The sequence below is a fragment of the Euleptes europaea genome, chromosome 5 (genome assembly GCF_029931775.1).
Source record: "Euleptes europaea isolate rEulEur1 chromosome 5, rEulEur1.hap1, whole genome shotgun sequence".
NCBI lineage: Eukaryota > Metazoa > Chordata > Lepidosauria > Squamata > Sphaerodactylidae > Euleptes > Euleptes europaea.
The window spans coordinates 12,311,803-12,331,286 of record NC_079316.1 but is presented as its reverse complement, the minus strand read 5'-3'; the positions used below and the strand labels follow the sequence as shown (position 1 = coordinate 12,331,286).

The following is a 19,484-nucleotide window of genomic DNA, read 5'->3' as shown; positions in this document are numbered from 1 at the left end:
GTGAAATTGTTTTAAAATTTTATTATCTTTAGTGCAAACCCCTTATTTTGAATAATGCTTTTTGTAGGGGGTGCGGGGGTTGAGTTTTGTAGAACCAAGGGGGTGGTGGCCCAAAAAGTTTGGGAACCACTGATTTAGAGGATAGCACTAGCACTCTTTTGCCCTTGCATTTTGGGATCACAGGGAACCCCCACCGCAGAGAGAGGTTCTGGTTTTAGCTCTGCCAATGAGGCAAGTTCCAGATTGAACGTCGTGTTTTCACTGAAGCCTGAGCCCTTTAAACTGCTTAGTCCACAACAACCACAACTCCGTGTGTGGTGGTGAAAACATCATGAAACACACAAACCTTTTTTTTGCCATTTCACTTCCAGTATTTCTATGGCTCCAAGTAGTCGAGGAGAGATTACAACATGAAACTGAATAGTGACTTCGGTCTAGAGTATTTTATGCAGGCACCAACACAGATTTCCCACCCACTTATGAACACATGAAGCTGATTTATACTGAACCAGACACTTGGTCCAGCAGAAGCTCTGCGGGGTCTCAGGCAGAGGTCTTTCACATCACCTACCTGCCAAGTCCCTTTAACTGGAGATGCCGGGGATTGAACTTGGAACCTTCTGCACACCAAGCAGATGCTCTATACTGAGCCACAGCCCCTCACCCTAATTTTTGGTACTGCAAAAGTTAAGACGTTTTTCATTCATTTGCAGAGATGCCATATAAATTTATTTTATTCCAGCCTGTTTTATCTGAAATACCCACTAAGCATATAAGATACATCTGTATTAGTAACACTAAATGTACTTTGCTTTAATCTTCCTAAGCCGGAATCGAATGATGTTGAACATGCTCAAATAGTTTCTCTACAAGCTCAGGTTGAGAAAGGACAAACCAGTGGCGTAAGTGTGAGTTAAATTACACATAAATTTCATCATATTGCAACAAAGTATCCTTACCAGTCCGCTATACCCTTATGACATTGGCCCTGGAATGCAGGGCCCCCCATAGTACTGGGTTCCAAGTGGGACTTGGCAAAAAACACCTTTTCTATTTGTAAAATACAAGCATTAGATACAGCCAGGTGAATTGTGTCAGGATTGTAAAAACGGAAATGAGATCCAGCTCGCTCTATTCCTCAGGCCACCACCCCACAGACATCCTGGAAATCATGTCTGCCATCTGCAATCACTGGTCTCATAAGAAGCATCCAGCTCACCCAGTGAAGTGAATATATAAGTATTTTATTGAACATTCAAACTTCATTAAGACATGTGCAATATGGCAATTATAATGGGATTAACCCTAACTAAGACAACAATAATGATTGCTTTGCTGGGGTTTAGCAACAGGGTCCAGATCACACTTAACACTAATTAAATACTTTATTCAATAAATACATACCAAACAAAAAATGCATTTTAATGCTCTTATAAAAGTTTAGTCATTTTGAAAGGCCTTTCCAATTCAGTCTAATATAGAACTATAACATACAATAAAGGTAGGTATGCCAGTTTAACATAATTGGCTGATTTTATACAGCACTTATACCTTTTAGTCCATAAGTAAATTATTAAATGATAAAGAACGTCTAGCACAACCACTTCTAAAGAACTAGGAAATAAATTTCTAATGAAGAAAAAATTTACAGACCCCATGACTTTCAACCCAACCCCAACAGTCTAAACCCTAAAGAGGAAAGCCAAGGGCTCCCCGCCCGCAAAAAGCTCACGACAAAATGTCGCTTCGCTTATCAAAAATCTGTATTTCTGATTTGTAATGAGCATTGAGACAAGATTCAATGTATCCCCCAAGAAAGAAGCACAATGCACGTCGTGGATCGCCTAGTCAGCAAAACAGCGAGCACGGCATCCCCAAAAAACATCTCATCCCAGGAATTAAATGAGGTCAGCCACATTCATGGGCATCTCCTCCACTGTAGTATTGTAGAAAGTCTCAATATCCCGAAGGATCCGCTTGTCCTCCTCAGTGACAAAGTTTATAGCCACGCCTTTCCTGCCAAATCGACCACCTCGGCCAATCCTGCACAAAATGGGGAAAAGGTTGTGACAAAGCCGACTTCAACAAGTTTTCAGTTACCTGTTTGGGGGGTTCAGAAGTATAATTAGTACTCCTATTCGGCTAATTTGGTTACCACAAATCCTTGTGTTTACAGTACAGACATTTGGTGCCAAAAGCATGCCTTGCTAGCTCTTTACTGGTAATTGCAGAAGCTGTTGCGCTCAGCGTGACTTCGACGGGGTTTTTTACTCCCCACTCTTGGAGAAACGTTCCCACCATTGTTCACACCGTTTCTTTGCGAATTGGGCAGAGCTTGATGTCAGCTTGCAAAACTTAAAATTCTATAAACAGCCATTATAACTTCCAAATCAAATCCCCTGAAAGCCAAACATTAAGCTATCTTCATTTTTCAGAGACAAAGATTATTCAGTGGGAAAACTTATTTTTGGCAGGACAACCAGTTTCTGAGAAAAACAAAAGTTTACAGGGCACACATTATATGTCCAGGTTAACAAACCCACAACTCCTGCCTCCATCTGGCCACGCTACTACGAGCTTATAAGACAGACATAGCTCACAACAATCATTACAAGAAGAAAGTATATAAATACCAACTCGCTCTTTATTCATACAGTGTGCCGCTTACGAATCCACGTCCTAAATTACGCCGTCGTTTCTGAGCACCATCTCGTCATCAACTGGGCTAGCGACTCCTGTATTTTTTTACATCAAGTAACAAGGTACAATTTACTTCATGTAGGTACAAAACTACCAGGAAAATTAGCTAAGCACCTAGGGAGATAAACTGCAAGTGCTACTAGAAGAATACACCAGAGAAAGAATCCCACTGTAAGAGGAACCAAAGCAATAGTGAAGGGTGTTGGCAAAAGAAACATCCAATAAAGCAACATTAATCAAGCGGAAAGAGGCAAATAGTGAGAAGTCTAGTAAGAAAACTCATAGCAACTTTGAAAACAGCTTGAGCCTCCGACGAGCCTAACCAACTACCGAGTCAGGAGAATTTTTGCAGACTATACAACACATGCCACAGAACATTAGTTCTGTAGCCATTAAAAGCTGCACTAGGACCTCAAAATTAGCGATCAGCCATCCACATCTTTTAAGTTTTCCCACTGTTTCGTTTCATTAGCTAACGAAGAAGCTCTGCCCCTCCCAACTCCACATTATATATACACACACCACATAGGGGATGCAAGAAAGCGAGGCAAGTTGGGGTGTGTGTAAAGATTCTGAAGAAACAAGCAACCTGAGCGCCGCGGGGACGCTCAGTGGAAACATTCACCAACTAACCTGTGAATGTAGTTTTCACGATTGGTCGGCAGGTCATAATTTATAACCAATGACACCTGCTGCACATCAATGCCACGAGCCTGCAAGGAAAGGCAAATCATCACTAAGCAACCCCCTGTGTTTGGGGACCCCAGGCATCTGGCTTTGTTGGCCACGTTATAGTTATGAACTGCAATTATGCAAGTCCATTGTGGAGCATGGTCTTTACTCTTCCAACAGCTTGAGCGGTGTGGGCTACAATAACCTGCACCAAATGAAACAGCTTTGGACAACCCCCCCCTCCCCGGGCACCTACAAAGGCAACTGGATACTTACCAACAAGTCAGTAGTGATCAAGACACGGCTTGATCCTGACCTAAACTCTCTCATGATGACATCCCGCTCCTTCTGGTCCATGTCACCATGCTGCGTGGATAAAAATAGCTCCTGTTACCCGACACCTCAACCAAACGCCTCAAGCACTCTTCCTCCACTGAAAGGTATAGTACAGGGCCACCTGCAATTCTGAATTTTGCCAAACTATTCCTTCATTTGTCCAAGTGCTTTTTAGTGGGCAGTCACCTCCTCTCAGTCTCCTCTGCTACAGAGAAACTGTGGACTGGTAAATACAAAGGATGGCGGTACCGGCAGTACTGCACTAATGCAGTGGGCACCAATCGTGCCACTCGGTTAGGGCCACTGTACAGAAAAGCCCAGCAGTCACTTCCAGCTGTACCTTCAGCTTGCTTCCCAAATGCAGCACAATCATATCGTATACACATTAACGTCTTACCAGAGCAGAGACAGTGAAGTCCCTTGCGTGCATTTTCTCTGTAAGCCAGTCTACTTTCCTTCTTGTATTAAGGAAAATAACAGCCTGCGTAATGGTCAAAGTTTCATACAAATCACAGAGAGTATCCAGCTTCCATTCCTGTGAAGAAAGCAATCGTGAGGTGAGTGCAGTGACGACACAAAATCTCGCCATGCAATCCTCAACAGTTCTGCCATACAGCAATACAGTGCAGCCCTAAGTACATGAAGGTCATAGAATCACAGGGTTGGAAGGGGCCATACAGACCATCTACTCCAACCCCCTGCTCAATGCAGGATCAGCCTAGAGCAGGGGTGTCAAACTGGATTGTTGCGAGGGCCAGGTATGTCATAAATGTCACTCGGTCAGGCTGGGCCATGCCTCGCCAGCCCAGATCAGGACTGGGGGGGGGAGGTGGCTGCCTCAGCTGGCTGGATAAGAGCTCTCAGGGGCCGGATCCGGCCCGCATGTTTGACCCCCCAGCCTACAGCATCCCTGACAAGTGTCTGTCAATGGGGGCTTCGAAGGGTATAGCTCTGCTTGAGGCTGGACCGCTGCAGCACATTAAGTTCCAGGATAACTGTTGCACCAAGTCTTCAGACCAGGACACTGGACATTAAGAAAGAGGTCCACCCGAGTCTTTTTCCGATCCAGTGCTTTTCACTCTTCTTCTTGTGTGTACCCTGCTAGCACTACCACAGAGGCCAAGGCCAGCCTAGCCTCTGAAGTTTTAGCACGGTGCTTGAACAAGAAGGCCAGGCTGTGAGACACTTCCCTAAACTCTGCCCTTACCTCTCTCTCCACATTAATGTAGAATTGTTTGATACCCTCGAGGGTCAATTCTTCTTTCTTCACTAGGATACGAATGGGATCTCTCATGAACTTTTTGGTCACCTCCAACACATCCATTGGCATAGTGGCAGAAAGCAACACAACCTGGAACAGAAAATGTCGTTAAGTGGGGCCCGTCTGGTATGCTGGACAACAAGAGGAAATTCATGTATGAAACCAAGCGTCCCCGTCTGCCGTGGAATCAAAGCAGACGGGGATAGAAAAGAAACATTTTTGCTTTGTGCAGGGGGAACGACAACGCAGCACTTCGCAGCTACACTGTAACTTTACCTGCATCGACAGGAAGGCCCATCTTATTATTGCAGTGTCAAGTTATTATTATTTTTTACCTGAATGTTTGTGCTTAGCTTCTGAAAAATTTCATAGATTTGATCCTTAAAACCCCGGCTCAACATTTCATCAGCTTCATCCAGAACAAACATTTTGATCCATTTGGGCGCTAAAAGAAAGCAAAACACACAGAAGCTTGATATAACCAAGAATCAGTTCCACTGAATGCTAAGATAGTAAAATCTTTCTACATACCTATCTATTTATCGGGACCTCACCTGACTGTTTTAAAGTTGACCCCTCCCCAGAGGTTTTATTCATTTTAAAACATGTACATCCTCCCACCCCACAAAGAAACAGTTCTTCACTTACACAGATAGCGCCTGTTTAACATGTCAAATACGCGTCCGGGTGTTCCCACCACAATGTGGGGAGCCTCTGCCTGCAGCTTCTGCATCTCATTGCGAACATTCGTGCCACCAATGCAGGCATGGCAAGTTGCGCCCATATAGTCACCAAGAGCCAGAATAACTTTTTGGATCTGAAACAGTAAGCCCCAATTAGAATTTACATTAACGGACTTCCGTTCACTACAATCTCAGTGAGTGCACCTCAGTTGAACACAGAAAAAAATGCAACCCTCATTTGACAACCTTCATGCAGTATGCAAACTTGTTTGCTACCCAGAAGGGCCAACCTCATAAGCAGCCCATCTGTTTTCTACTACTATATGCTTGTTTCCTTTCTCAGTAAGAGCACCCTGGCCACGTAAAGGAACACACTGAAGTATTCCCCTGCCACTATCTACAGACTGGTCTTAGTTCTAGTTAAATGCAGCCAACTGACAAGCAAAGCGTAATTGATCCTCCTGGATTAATTGTGAGAACCTGGCAGCTTCCTTATAGATGCCTAGATATGTCACTGGAACTATGGCTCTAGACTAACAGTTTGCGATGTCAGAGAAAGAACGGACAATGACCAATCCAGGCAACCCTTTCCTTGCTTCCTTGGCAGTGCTGATGGAAATCACTCTGGCAAATAGGCCCGTTAAATATTAAGTGTGTAAGATTTTGCAAAACTATTTCGACTTGGGCGTGTCAAGAGTTTTGGGCCTTCCAGAAACAATCAGATAAGGCAAGAGATTAGCTGTTGTTCAAAGACTAATTTTGTTCCTACTAAATGGTTTACATTTAAAAAAACCTATAAAAATCTGTGCTCAAAAATCCACTAGGGAAATCTGTAGTCAGTTGCCTCCAGGGGCCGTACTGTTTAATTTGGAGCCCAAAATGAAAATTTAACAAGTCTGGATGTAGAAATCTTTCCAGACTGTTGCAAACTGGTCTGCGATTATCAGAATATTCAAGTGATGCTCAAGAGTACAGAATTTAATGGAAATGTGTAGTGCTGCAAAAAAAATGCTGTTCGAAAAAGATTAAGAGACTGAAGCACACACAGTACAATTACATACACACAAAGAAAAATCAACTGATCACATGTGCACTGCAGTTTCCATGTTGCACAACTGCATGCATTTTAAGAGTGCCTTTTCTCAAAGGACGTTACATGTCAACTCAGGTTATACTGTTAGTATCACTAAGTGTTCTGGACATGCCCCCTCATCGATCCTACACAACTTTCCCCACTCGTAATCCCGAAGTCACCGGCCTATCATCACATCTGCCCTCTCCACATATCTAAAGGAGAAAGGCTAGTGGAACAGTGGCCAGTTTCCATGTTTGCAGCCCAGAGACAACCAGTAGCCATTACAGACTCACAAGCAATCTGTTAACTCTCCTACAGTTGTGAAACCTGAAACCTATGCAACATGTAAGCAGCTTTTTAACTACACTATCAATACCTGTTGAGCCAGTTCTCTGGTAGGGGCCAATACTAGTGCTTGGGTCTCCTTGTGATCAATCTCCAACTGTTGCAGGATGGAAATAGCAAATGTGGCTGTCTTGCCAGTACCTGACTGAGCTTGAGCAATCACATCATACCCTAAAAAAAGGATAGATATTTACTGCTCCCAAACACAACACATCAAGGATTCAGTTTTAACTGTAGATTCCTTTTCAAGTGATCAGCAGTTAAGAATTCTCTCCATTTCAGGTCAGTCCCGAAAGATGGTATACCATCATCTCACTTTTCAAAGAAAGATGTGTTTTACTTCCACCAACACAAGAGACAGAGAATGAAATACTTTTCCAGTTCATAATGCCTGCTGATATCAAGCGCTTGCTTACCTTTGATACATGGAATAATAGCCCGCTGCTGAATAGCTGAAGGCTTCTCAAAACCATATGCATAAATGCCCCTGAGGAGGGATTCTTTTAAGTTCATATCATCAAAATTGTCAACGATTTCATTCCAATTGCTCTGCAGAAAGGAAATTAAAACAGACTTTACTTCACTCATCAAAATTTACCCCATAACGATTTTAAAGTGTCCTTCATTGAAATACAAACCTCAATGACGCCATCGGGGTCCATTCCCTCTGGGCCATGATCTCTGATGGAAAGAAAATAAAAAACTGCTTGCTCAATGTTGTCAAGCTTTAAATAAAGCCTTAACTTAAATATGCTTTACAATCACTCCAGGATACGTACTGCCTTTACGTACTGCAAGCATACTATAAAACACAAAGAGCTGCCCTTCTTTTAGCATACAGGATTAGCCACAATGTCCATGCTTTATTGCATGAAACACATGTGGTAATATGGTGCAGTGGACAGCATGTGGACTCTGGGTGCAGGATCCCCATTTATCTGCCATGGGATTCTGAAATGCTCAAGAGAAAGTTATATAAATGTCCTAAATAAATTAAATAGCCTTGGCAAGTCACCATTATTGCCAAGGTGATCCCCAAAAAGCTGAGGTCGAATGCCAACAATTTACTCGAAAGTAACTAAAACAGCAATATTAGAAACCCACACACTCATCTTTCTGTGCCAGTTTCAGCAGCATCTGGCAGAACAAGCAACTCATAGCATGGCACGATGGCAGTACACATGGCAAGACCATCCCCAGCATACACTGCATTTTAGCACACAACACCCCTCATCCAAGAATACCAGGGGCGGTGTTAATTCACAAAGGGGATTTTTGTTAGGGCTGGAATAGTTTTTTTTCTTTTAAGAATGCTGTGTGTGTGTGTGTAGTGCCGTCAAGTCGCAGCCAACTTATGGCGACCCCTTTTGGGATTTTCATGGCAAGAGACTAACAGAGGTGGTTTGCCAGTGCCTTCCTCTGCACAGCAATCCTGGTATTCCTTGGCGGTCTCCCATCCAAATACTAACCAGAAAGCTACAAACACGTAAAACTATACTTTCAAAATCCATGTTCCAACACAGTGGTTCCTAAACTTGCGAGTAAACTACACTGTTTCAGACCAATCCTCTTGTACACATAACCACATTCCCAATTATTGCTCACTTCCCACCGAAAATACACAGAAGTGTATCTGAAGAAGTGAGCGGTGGCTCACGAAAGCTCATAGCCTGCCAGTTATTTTGTTAAATCAAGATGCTACCGGGCTCTTGCTCTTTTCTGCTGCTAGTGACAAACTAACATGGCTACCCAGGAAGAGCATCCACTTCAAGGGTGGATACTCATGGCAAGAATTAGCAAGAATTAAGAATTAACACTGGCTATATTATGATCCCTGGCTTTTAGCATCCACAAAGAAGTGATCAGATACTTTCACACAAAATCCGGAAAGGTGGCAGGGACACTTCAAGCAGATGAGAGGGAAGGCATCTTGGCCATTTTCTGGGCATGGAGCAGGGGTCACTGGGTGTGTCTGTGGTGGGGGGGAGGTCGTTGTGAATTTACTGCATTGTGCAGGGGGTTCGACGAGATGATCCTGGTGGTGCCAACTCTATGGTATCATTTTTTGCCGTTATAAGGGGGGGGAGAAAAAACACTTTATGCACGTGGAGAGGAAGCGTGAGAAAGCAAAGCAACCACCACGCATCCAGCTGTAGAGGGAACGCAGCCCCCAGCACCGTTAGCAATGAGACCAGCGCTCGTAGCCGGGCCTTGTCTTCCCTTTCCTCCGAGAAGGGCCGCCACACTCTCGCGAGAGGGAGCTCCGCCCCTAAGGCACGATTGCGCAAGCCCGAGGACGCGCGCGTGATTGACGGGGCCGCCGGCGAACGAACGGCCCGCGAGCCGCGCCCCTCCTTCCCTCTCCCTCCCCCCCTTCCTCAGGGCAAAAATGGACTCTTCCGAAGCACGCGCGATGGGGGGGGGGGTCTTTCCCGGTCACCGCTTGGGCGAAACCATGTGGACCTACGGGGGGGGGAGGAGAGGATAATAATAATAATAAGAGGGAGAGCCGCCTCGAACCTCTTGGGTCGACCTGCGGCCGGCGAAAGGATTACAACGGAAAAGGGGCATCAACGGAATGGGGGAGGCGCGTTTAAATAAGCCACGGAGCGGCGCCGGCTGTACCCGCAGTGGCCTTGAAGGGAGCGCGCCGCCAGCCGCGCGGCCCCGTTTCACACCCAGAACCCTTCCCGGTTTTTCTCTCCCCTCCCTCAAATAACCCCGACCTTCCCCCCCCCCCAGTCAGTCAGTCCCCTTCCGGCCGTGCTCATTACCGGCTGTAATCCGCGGACCCGCCTGACATGTTCCGACGACCGCCGCTCTCCTCAACTGAAAAGGCAGCGCCTCCGCGGCGCCTCCTTTATATAGGCCCTCCGTTGGCCGGCGCTACTTTTACTCCCCCCACCGCGGAGCGATACATCAAACAGCAACCCTGTAAAATGACCGCAAGTTCGACGCTCGGGCATCGGCGCGTCTCCTCTCTCGGCTCCGATGGAAGGCCTTCCGTTATACGAAACGAGGGAGGATAATTTTTGGAGGGCGCCGCTCCGGAGCCGAGGAAGGCGCGCGCTCTGGCGAGGGACTACTTCACGCCAGGAGACGCGGAGGGATATTGCAGCAGTTGAGAGGCACCGTGCTGCGTCCCGCTTTCTCCTCCCCTCCACCCGCTCAGGCTCGTAAACGGGGTTTCCCGGCTCGCCTCGACTGGCTGGGGAGCCGGGGAAGGGGGCGTGGCCAAAGAGGGATGGGGCGGGGCTTGAGCGGTGAGGATGGGAGAGAATGGAAGCAGTTGCCCAAAGGGAATTCCCGGAAGGTGGGGTGGAGAGCGAGGAGGGAGGGAGGGAGGGAGGGGGGGAGGGGAGGGGTAGCCAAAGGAAGGAAAGAGGGTCTTAAGGACCAGGGATTATGGTGGGAAGGGGATGGTGGCCATTCAGGGAGCCCCCCCCCCAAGACAAAATTTGAATATGATCCATATAATTTCATTGGTGCAAATCCACGCACTGCATCAGAGGGTAGCTTTGCTGGATTTAGGGTTGCCAACCTCCAGGTAGGGCCTGGGGATCTCCAGCTAATGCAATAGATCTCTAGACAAGGGTCTTAAGGATGAGACTCTGATGGAAGGTGATGGTGGCCATTCAGGGAGCCTCCCCACAAAAGACAAAATTTGAATATGATCCTTATAATTTCATTGGTGCAAACCCACGCACTGCATCAGAGGGAAGCTTTGCTGGATTTAGGGTTGCCGACCTCCAGGTAGGGCCTGGGGATCTCCTGCTAATGCAATAGATCTCTAGACCAGGGTCTTAAGGATGAGACTCTGAGATGGAAGGTGATGGTGGCCATTCAGGGCCCCCCCCCCCCAAGACAAAATTTGAATATGATCCATATAATTTCAGTGGTGCAAATTCACGCACTGCATCAGAGGGTAGCTGTGCTGGATTTAGGGTTGCCAACCTCCAGGTAGGGCCTGGGGATCTCCTGCTAATGCAATAGATCTCTAGACCAGGGTCTTAAGGATGAGACTCTGAGATGGAAGGTGATGGTGGCCATTCAGGGAGCCTCCCTCCCCCCCGAAAAAGACAAAATTTGAATATGATCCTTATAATTTCATTGGTGCAAATCCATGCACTGCACCAGAGGGTAGCTTTGCTGGATTTAGGGTTGCCAACCTCCAGGTAGGGCCTGGGGATCTCCTGCTAATGCAATAGATCTCTAGACCAGGGTCTTAAGGATGAGACTCTGTGATGGAAGATGATGGTGGCCATTCAGGGAGCCTCCCCCCCTGAAAATGACAAAATTTGAATATGATCCTTATAATTTCATTGGTGCAAATCCACGCACTGCATCAGAGGGAAGCTTTGCTGGATTTAGGGTTGCCAACCTTCAGGTAGGGCCTGGGGATCTCCTGCTAATGCAATAGATCTCTAGACCAGGGTCTTAAGGATGAGACTCTGTGATGGAAGGTGATGGTGGCCATTCAGGGAGCCTCCCCCCAAAAAAGACAAAATTTGAATATGATCCTTATAATTTCATTGGTGCAAATCCACGCACTGCATCAGAGGGTAGCTGTGCTGGATTTAGGGTTGCCGACCTCCAGGTAGGGCCTGGGGATCTCCAGCTAATGCAATAGATCTCTAGACCAGGGTCTTAAGGATGAGACTCTGTGATGGAAGGTGATGGTGGCCATTCAGGGAGCCTTCCCCCCCCCCCAGAAAATGACAAAATTTGAATATGATCCTTATAATTTCATTGGTGCAAATCCACGCACTGCATCAGACAAAAGCTTTGCTGGATTTAGGGTTGCCAACCTCCAGGTAGGGCCTGGGGATCTCCAGCTAATGCAACAGGTCTCTAGACCAGGAGAATCAAACATAAAGCTCATGGGGCTGGATCCGCCCCTTGAGAGCTCTTATCCAGCCCACGAGGCAGCAAATGGCTGAGTTCCAGACATGCTGGGGGCCAGGACTTTGAGGGCTGTACATTTAACTGTGTGGGGAACAGGGCTATTGCTTAAGAAGAAGAAGAGTTGGTTTTTATATGCCGACTTTCTCTACCGCTCAAGGGAGAATCAAACCGGCTTACAATCTCCTTCCCCTCCCCACAACAGACACCCGGTGAGGTAGGTGGGGCTGAGAGAGCTGTAACTAGCCCAAGGTCACCCAGCTGGTCTTGTGTGTAGGAGTGGGGAAACCAACCCGGTTCACCAGATTAGCCTCCGCCACTCATGTGGAGGGGTGGGGAACCAAACCCGGTTCTCCAGATTAGAGTCCACTGCTCCAAACCACTGCTCTTAACCACTACACCACGCTGGCTCAGGGGAGTGCCACTGGAGTACAAGCCTAGTTATTCTTTAAAGTGCTGATGCCAAATCTTACAGTTGGTTATCTATTTGTTTCATTTATGCCAAAGGGTACCTAAGCAGGCTTACATCATATTCCTCCCCGCCAGTTTCTCCTCACAACAATCCTGTGCAGTAGGTTAGGATGAGAGTGTGTAACTGGCTCAAGCAAGCTTCCATGCCAGAGCAGGGATTCGAACCTGGGTCTACCAGATCCTAGTCTGACGACTGCTACACCGTGCCAGCTGTAAGTTACTGTGATTATTCAGTGATGAGGAAAACAGGCTCCACGGATGCTTTGTCAGCTTCCTCTTTTAATAACTGGCGTTTCTGGCATGCAAAACAGGTTGCCGGGCTTATACCCAGCAACTCCTGGAGACGTTTCTGGTGTGTAAGAAAGAAAAGCAGAAGTCAGAACTATGTTCGAAGTTCTGCTTTTTAATTCTGCCCTTGCATTTGAACAGCTTTCCGTTTTAACGGACTCTTGCAAGGCACGGTGCGGTGCCTTCAGCGTGCTTTCCTCGCCTCTCTAGGGGATTCCCTCCACGAGCGTGTTGCACAAAAAGATGATTGAATTTAAAGCATCAGGTTACACCCTTTGGGGCTGCTGGCTAAGGAAGGAAGCAGGAAAGGAAATTAGGCGCGATGCTGGTTTGCTGCCAGACTTTATAAGGACAGCACTCAGTTGTTTCGTATTGAGTTGAGTCTAGCGTGTAATCTAGTGAATGGCAGGTTCTCCTCCTCCAGAAAAGACTCAGAGCTATATTTACATGGACTAGGAAGTGCTCTGAGTTTCTTTCTTACACATAAATCTTCACCTATTTACTTCATTTATACCAAAGGCAGTGTGCTGCTTGTTTTTTTCTTGTTTGGGATTGGATTTTTAGTTTTACGTGAGACGACCACTTTTCTCTTTGAATAGAATCATAGAGTTGGAAGGGACCACCAGGGTCATCTAGTCCAACCCCCTGCACAATGCAGGAAATTAACAACTACCTCCCCCCACACCCCCAGTGACTCCTACTCCATGCCCAGAAGATGGCCAAGGTGCCCTCCCTCTCATCATCTGCCTAAGGTCATAAAATCAGCATTGCTGACAGATGGCCATCTAGCCTCTTCTTAAAAACCTCCAGGGAAGGAGAGCTCACCACCTCCTGAGGAAGCCTGATCCACGGAGGAATCGCTCTGTTAGAAAATTCTTCCTAATGTCTAGATGGAAACTCTTTTGATTTAATTTCAACCCGTTGGTTCTGGCCCGACCTTCTGGGACAACAGAAAACAACTCAGTACCATCTTCTATATGACAGCCCCTCAAATACTTGGACGTGGTTATCATATCACCTCTCAGTCCTCTCCTCTTATATGAGGTGTTCTCAAAAATTCAGCCTTCAACAAATCCTTGTATTATTTAGGGTATGTTGGGTATACAATCCGATTCCTGGCCCCGTCGCACCTCGCCGTTGACTTGTGTCTGCTGAGAGTGCATCCTAGAACTAGGGGTGCCAACCTCCAGGTACTAGCTGGAGATCTCCTGCTATTACAACTTTTTTGGGGGGCTGGGTTTTTCCCCGTGCCCACGTTGAAGATCTTTAATGGGAAATGCTATAGAGCATAAAGCGTGTTCAGTCAAAGGTGGTATGCCTACGGTTGAGGGTAGAGTTTTCCCTTCAGGCTGCAGAGATAGCACAAGAGAACAGAAGCGGGTGGTAGCTGCTGATAAACCTCTGAAATAGTGTTGCATTAACATTACATTTTGGAAGCCGAAAAGCTATGACTGCGCTTAGCGGACGACCGCCATTTCACAGACGACCGTCAGCAAAAGCATCGAGGGAATTTCTTCACACAAGAAAAGGTAGATATGAGCAGTCTACTCTCTGCACTCTTTATGTTGGCTACACAGAAGCCATTTATGTACGGCTGTTTCCTCGCAGTCACCCCACCGACAACTTCGGGGCTTGGCTTTGATTAATGCGTGTGTTTTCCAGCCGTCGGAGGTCGCCTCGCTATTCCCGCATGTTTCTGCTTGTTTTCCCCTCGTTTTCCGGATGCTGGCTAAACACCAATCCAGGAAACATGGGCAAAAGACGTGGGGATGCGCGAGGAGAGCGAGGCGACCTCTGACGGTTGGAAAATGCAACCATTGGTCCATCAAGTTCAGTCTGCTCAGACTGCCAGTGGCTCTCCAAGGTCTTTACTGTCAGATTCTTTAACTGGAGATGCCGGGGATTGAACCTGGGACCTTCTGCAAGCCAAGCAGATGCTCTACCACTGAGCCGTGCCCCCTTTCCCTCCCCTGGTAGAGTTCAGGCCTTGCTCTGCTGCAAAGAGCCCACAATATATCTCCCTTGGACAGCCAATAGGGTTGCCAGCTCCGGGTTGGACAATACCTACAGATATTAGGAGCGGAGCCTAAGGAGGGTGAGGTTTAGGGTTGCCAGCTCTGGGTTGGGAAATACCTGGAGATTTTTCAGGGCAGAGCCTGAGGAGGGCGGGATTTGGGGAGGGGAGGGACTTCAATGCCATAGAGTCCAATTGCCAAAACGGCCATTTTCTCCAGGGGATCAGTTGGCTAGAGATCAGTTGTAATAGCAGGAGATCTCCAGCTAGAACCTGGAAAGTGGCAACTCTAGCGAGGTTTGGGGAGGGGAGGGACTTCAATGCCTTAGAGTCCAATTACCAAAGCTGCTATTTTCTCCAGGGGAACTGATCTCTATCAGCTGGAGATCAGTTGCAATAGCAGGAGATCTCCAGCTGTTACCTGGAGGTTGGCAACTCTAATAAGCAAATCAAAGCCCCAAAGTAGTCGGTGGGGTGACTGCGGGGAAACAGCCATACTTAAATGGCCAGATATAGCTTTTACTGTTTTAAACATGTCATTAACATGTTATGCACACCCACAAGCTTGCATGTTCCATCTAAGATCCTTTCCACACAGGTTATTGCTTAGAATCATAGAGTTGAAAGGGACCACCAGGGTCATCTAGCTTAGTACTCCAAACTGACGATTAAGGAATGGAATCTGTTTTCCTAATATATCATTAATGTCGTTTTCCCAGAATTACCTTTTCCCCCCCTCGGTGACAATGGGGTGCACATTCTTGGAGCAAAGCGCCTTTGCAATCTGGTGGGAAACGTTTGCGTCAGAAATGCAGGTTGGTGCGGCGTCTATTTAATATTGCAGTGGGCAAACAGGCTGTTTCTCAGACTGCCAAAGGCAAGAGCGCGAACGTGAAGGAATCGAGGGGGACGCTGCCTCCGAACGGCTGTTGCCATAGAGCTGCTGCCCAAGGAAGAGAAAACGGGCGGCCTGAATTTCCTCTGCTGGTGTGGGGGAGCCTCTAGAAAGGACACGACGAGAACTCGGGAGGCGCGGAGAAGAAAACCCGCCACCTTGCTGCTGTCTAAAAAAGAAAACGTGCATCTTTGCAAGAGAAGCGCCAGCGACCAACAATTTTTTTTGGCTTCCGCTGCCCAGGATGGCAAAGAAGTGGGAAGACAGGCGCTGCAAAGAAGGAACGAGAAGCGTCATGATTTCCAGACGTTGTTCCCTGTCTTGTTGGCACTTCTCTAACAGAAGCCCCGCTGTTCTGTAAAGCCTCTGAAACTTGAAAGCAGCATAGCACGGGGTGGCCGGCTGGTGGCAAGGGGAACGCGAAAGCAGTGCTAAATATACCAGGCCTGACTTCATCTGGTCAATGTTAGCACTGGCGCATATTCTCAGGGAGAACTTGTTAAGGTCTTCCAATACTCATCCTTTACGCTACCTGATACAGGTCAAGAGGGGGGGGGAAGGCAAGGAGGTGCATAAACTCTGAGTCACAAGTCCTGTCTGTGGGACATAGAAGTCGTGCCTTCCTGGTGAACCTTTTTTTTAGAATAATCGCTGCAGAGTTTGGCTGTCCAAGGGAGATATATTGTGGGCTCTTTGCAGCAGAGCAAGGCCTGAACTCTACCAGGGGAGGGAAAGGGGGCGTGGCTCAGCGGTAGAGCATCTGCTTGGCATGCAGAAGGTCCCAGGTTCAATCCCCGGCATCTCCAGTTAAAGAATCTGACAGTAAAGACCTTGGAGAGCCACTGGCAGTGAGACTCCTTAAAGGCAGAGAAAAGTGGGCATAAAAACCAACTCTTCTTCGACCTATATTGCTGCCACTTCGCAAAAGGAGGCAAGGGGTGAGCTGGTGCCCATTGCTGGCACCACTGAGCTCAGTGCCCCCGCAGTGCTGGCTTGTGCCACTTACCTTGGCATGCTCCTTGGCCATTTTGACTGCCCAGTCCTCCCCTGATCATGCACAAGATGGTGCACGCAGGGCATTTTCCAGGCACGTTGGGCCGTGCTGCTGCCTCGCGTTGATCTTGTGACTGCATCCCAGAATACACTCCACACGTGCCAGCAAAGATAGGGGCGGGGAAGCTTGTCTGCCATTACCAGCTTGTCTGCTCATATTGAAGAACCTCTGATAAGGGCTCCTGAAAATGTATTCTGTGTAGGAAATGTCAAACTGTGTCCTAAGCTTGTGTCGGAAGGCTGCCTTTCTTGTCCCCACTCCAGCCGTGAAGGAGATGCAATAGGGCAGCAGTGACAATTTTGCGAGCTGCAATGTAAAAAGGTGGGTAAACAGGTGCGCACGGCAGTGGCGAAGAGGGACCTGCCTCCATGTCTCAAAAGCTACTCATTTTTTGGGGGTGGGGGGGACTTTAGCGCGATTCAAGACAGGCTCCATCTCTGCATTGCCCGTTTAAGCTCATGTTACTATCCCTCCCTTCTTGAGCCATCGCTTGAGTGACTTGACCCCTGCGTAGGGTTGCCACTGCCAGGTCCCTCTTTGCCACCGGCGGGAGGTTTTTGGGGCGGAGCCTGAGGAGGGTGGGGTTTGGGGAGGGGGGACTTCAATGCCATAGAGTCCAATTGCCAAAGTGGCCATTTTCCCCCGGTCAACTGATCTCTATTGGCCGGAGGTCAGTTGTAATAGCAGGAGATCACCAGCTAGTACCTGGGGGTTGGCAACCCTACCCCCGAGCACCCATGTCAGGCCGCCTGTTCTTATCCCTGCTCATTTACAGGTGTTACTTTTGCAGGTGGAGGATCTTTTGCCAGCTTTTCATTTCATAAAATACCTTGCAGGCCTGGGATTTTTGATGCTTTGTCAATAACAGGCAGGACTGGCCTTGCCTCGAAGTGGGGTGAAGCTGTAACAGGTGGCAGATTTCTAAAGGGTTTAGAAATCTTTTCCTGTCCCCAATTCTTCACCTCCCTGTATATCATTAAAAACAAATGAACAACCTGAGCTGAAGGCCAGTGTTTATGAGTGAGATCTTTCATTGTGATCTGAAGCGTCTTTGCCTAGCCGTAAACACTGAATTGAATTTGTCTTTGCTTCTTGGCAAGCGTGCAGAGGAATGCAGCCATTGTCTCTTAGCTTTGAGGTAGGAAATGTCTAAGGTTGTCACTTTGGACATAGGAGGGCTGATGTTTTCTAATCGGCCAAATTAGTTTTATTTTTGGCAGTGTTGAGATATGCCTGCATAAAATCTTTATGCAAGTTAGCACAACAAAGAGGGCTGAAAAGAGAATAGCAGATGCTATTTGAGAAACATTTGAGAAAAAGCTGCCATCTACTGGCCAGACTGAGAAGCATCAGATCGATCGATCGATCGATCGATAGATAGATCTTTTATGCATGGAAGTCTTACCTGGGGTTTGATGCTCGCTTGACCCACACTTTTCTGTTGCGAGTTCTCAAATTGCTATGCACCAGCAAACTCACCAGCTCAAATCTGGAAGTGACTTAGTCTCCACCCCTTGAAAATGCTGCTTTGCAATTGGCTGTAGTGCATACTGTGAGAAAAACGTCCAGTTCCCCTCTCCCCCTGGCAGAAACCCAAATGCTTTAAAAAAAAACAATTACCCAAAATGGAGCTTTTCAAAAGAAATGGGGTGAGGGCGGGGTAGTGGTGGGGAGAAGCCCAAGGTCAATTAAAAATCCCATTATTATGTGAGGCAAATGTCTTCTCAGAAGGAACTCCGGGTGGGAGAGAAAAATCAGGAAAGCATTTTAGCATTAGAGTCCCCACCCCTTGAAACACTGCTTTATAATTGGCTCTAGCGCTTACTGTGAGAAAAAGTCACACACACACACCAGCTCCCCGCCTCACGCTTTGGATCATACATGGAGATTGACCCGGGATGATCTCAGGGGGGATCGAAGAATCAGGTTTTAATAGCATTAGGAAGACCTGGACATTGCGTGGGCTGGGCGCGAGGTCATCTCTGAGGGATGGAAAACTCATGCATAACTCCCAAGGAACAAGCGAGTCAGTCCGGGGGTGACCGTAACAGTACCCATCCATAAAGGAAGATCGATAGATAGACAGACAGACATGTGTGTGCATAGTCCAGGTTAGTTCGATCTTGGAAGCTAAGCAGAGTTTCCCCTGGTCAGTATTTAGATGGGAAACTACCGAGGAGAGGCCACGTGTCAATGTCTCTTGCCTTGAAAACCGTACAGGGTCACCATAAGTCGGCTGCCACTTGATGACAAGATTTTTTTTTTTTAAAGCTTTATGCCTACATGGCAGCCAAAGTTTTGCAATGGTCTTGGCCAAATTTTCAGTGGGCTTGTTGGAGTTTCCAGTTAAGAGTACTTTGCACTGTCATGCCGGGAATACTGGTTTCTGCTTGCCAAAGCCTGTGGGAGAGAATGCAACAAAAACCATGCAGAAAGGATTGTTATATAATCTTATTTTACTGTTTCAGCGCTAGTATAATTCTATTGATTTCACTGAAATTGTTTCCAGTATCTCCTGCGGGGGGAATCTTATCTCAGAGAGCTTCATCACACTTGCAGCTTGCTCATAAAAGGACCGGCTAACTAAGGCTACATACAAACATAACATTAATTGAGCATTTAGGATGCTCTCTGTGTTCTGTTCAACTAGTTTTCTCTACAGGGTTGAGTGCTGTTGGCTGGTGCCTGTACCATCATGAACTTCCCCCTCATCTCTGGAGCGGATTTGTAAAAACTCATTTGTGAAATTTTTGGCTTTGATTTGTTTTCTGAAAGAAAAAGGAATATG

General features: G+C 47.1%; 1 protein-coding gene and 3 non-coding genes across 6 annotated transcripts; all 4 read right to left on the bottom strand.

The window, feature by feature from the left end:
• Nucleotides 1–1,228: 1,228 nt before the first annotated feature.
• EIF4A2 (eukaryotic translation initiation factor 4A2) lies at nt 1,229–9,955 on the bottom strand. Of its 3 annotated transcripts, none has more exons than XR_008933329.1 (12): nt 9,847–9,955; nt 7,711–7,753; nt 7,489–7,621; nt 7,104–7,243; nt 5,618–5,786; nt 5,305–5,414; nt 4,916–5,059; nt 4,106–4,243; nt 3,649–3,738; nt 3,334–3,413; nt 2,638–2,735; nt 1,903–2,043 (listed from the first exon to the last, which is right to left on the bottom strand). XR_008933329.1 is itself a non-coding variant. In XM_056849542.1 (11 exons), the coding sequence occupies exons 1-11, from the start codon at nt 9,873–9,875 to the stop codon at nt 1,899–1,901; spliced, it is 1,221 nt and encodes a 406-aa protein (XP_056705520.1). In that variant the 5' UTR covers nt 9,876–9,955; the 3' UTR covers nt 1,229–1,898. The 3 variants fall into 3 exon arrangements, 1 of the variants encoding a protein (XP_056705520.1); XR_008933328.1 differs by having other exon boundaries at nt 1,907–2,043; nt 2,634–2,735; XM_056849542.1 differs by lacking the exon at nt 2,638–2,735 and having other exon boundaries at nt 1,229–2,043.
• LOC130478497 (small nucleolar RNA SNORA81) lies at nt 4,702–4,879 on the bottom strand. The gene has a single exon (XR_008933358.1). It is a non-coding gene; the product is annotated as a small nucleolar RNA SNORA81 (small nucleolar RNA).
• LOC130478485 (small nucleolar RNA SNORA63) lies at nt 5,122–5,251 on the bottom strand. The gene has a single exon (XR_008933347.1). It is a non-coding gene; the product is annotated as a small nucleolar RNA SNORA63 (small nucleolar RNA).
• Nucleotides 7,320–7,390, bottom strand: LOC130478499 (small nucleolar RNA SNORD2). Its single transcript, XR_008933360.1, has one exon. It is a non-coding gene; the product is annotated as a small nucleolar RNA SNORD2 (small nucleolar RNA).
• Nucleotides 9,956–19,484: the final 9,529 nt, after the last annotated feature.

What these genes read in the sequence shown, in the direction of transcription:
- EIF4A2 (XM_056849542.1), bottom strand. Translation starts at nt 9,875, where the DNA reads ATGTCAGGCGGGTCCGCGGATTACAGCCG. An exon ending in ACCCCGATGGCGTCATTGAG is followed by an intron (nt 7,622 to 7,710) that starts GTTTGTATTTCA and finishes TCCTTTCTGCAG; the next exon opens with AGCAATTGGAATGAAATCGT. An exon ending in TATTATTCCATGTATCAAAG is followed by an intron (nt 7,244 to 7,488) that starts GTAAGCAAGCGC and finishes TCCTTTTTTTAG; the next exon opens with GGTATGATGTGATTGCTCAA.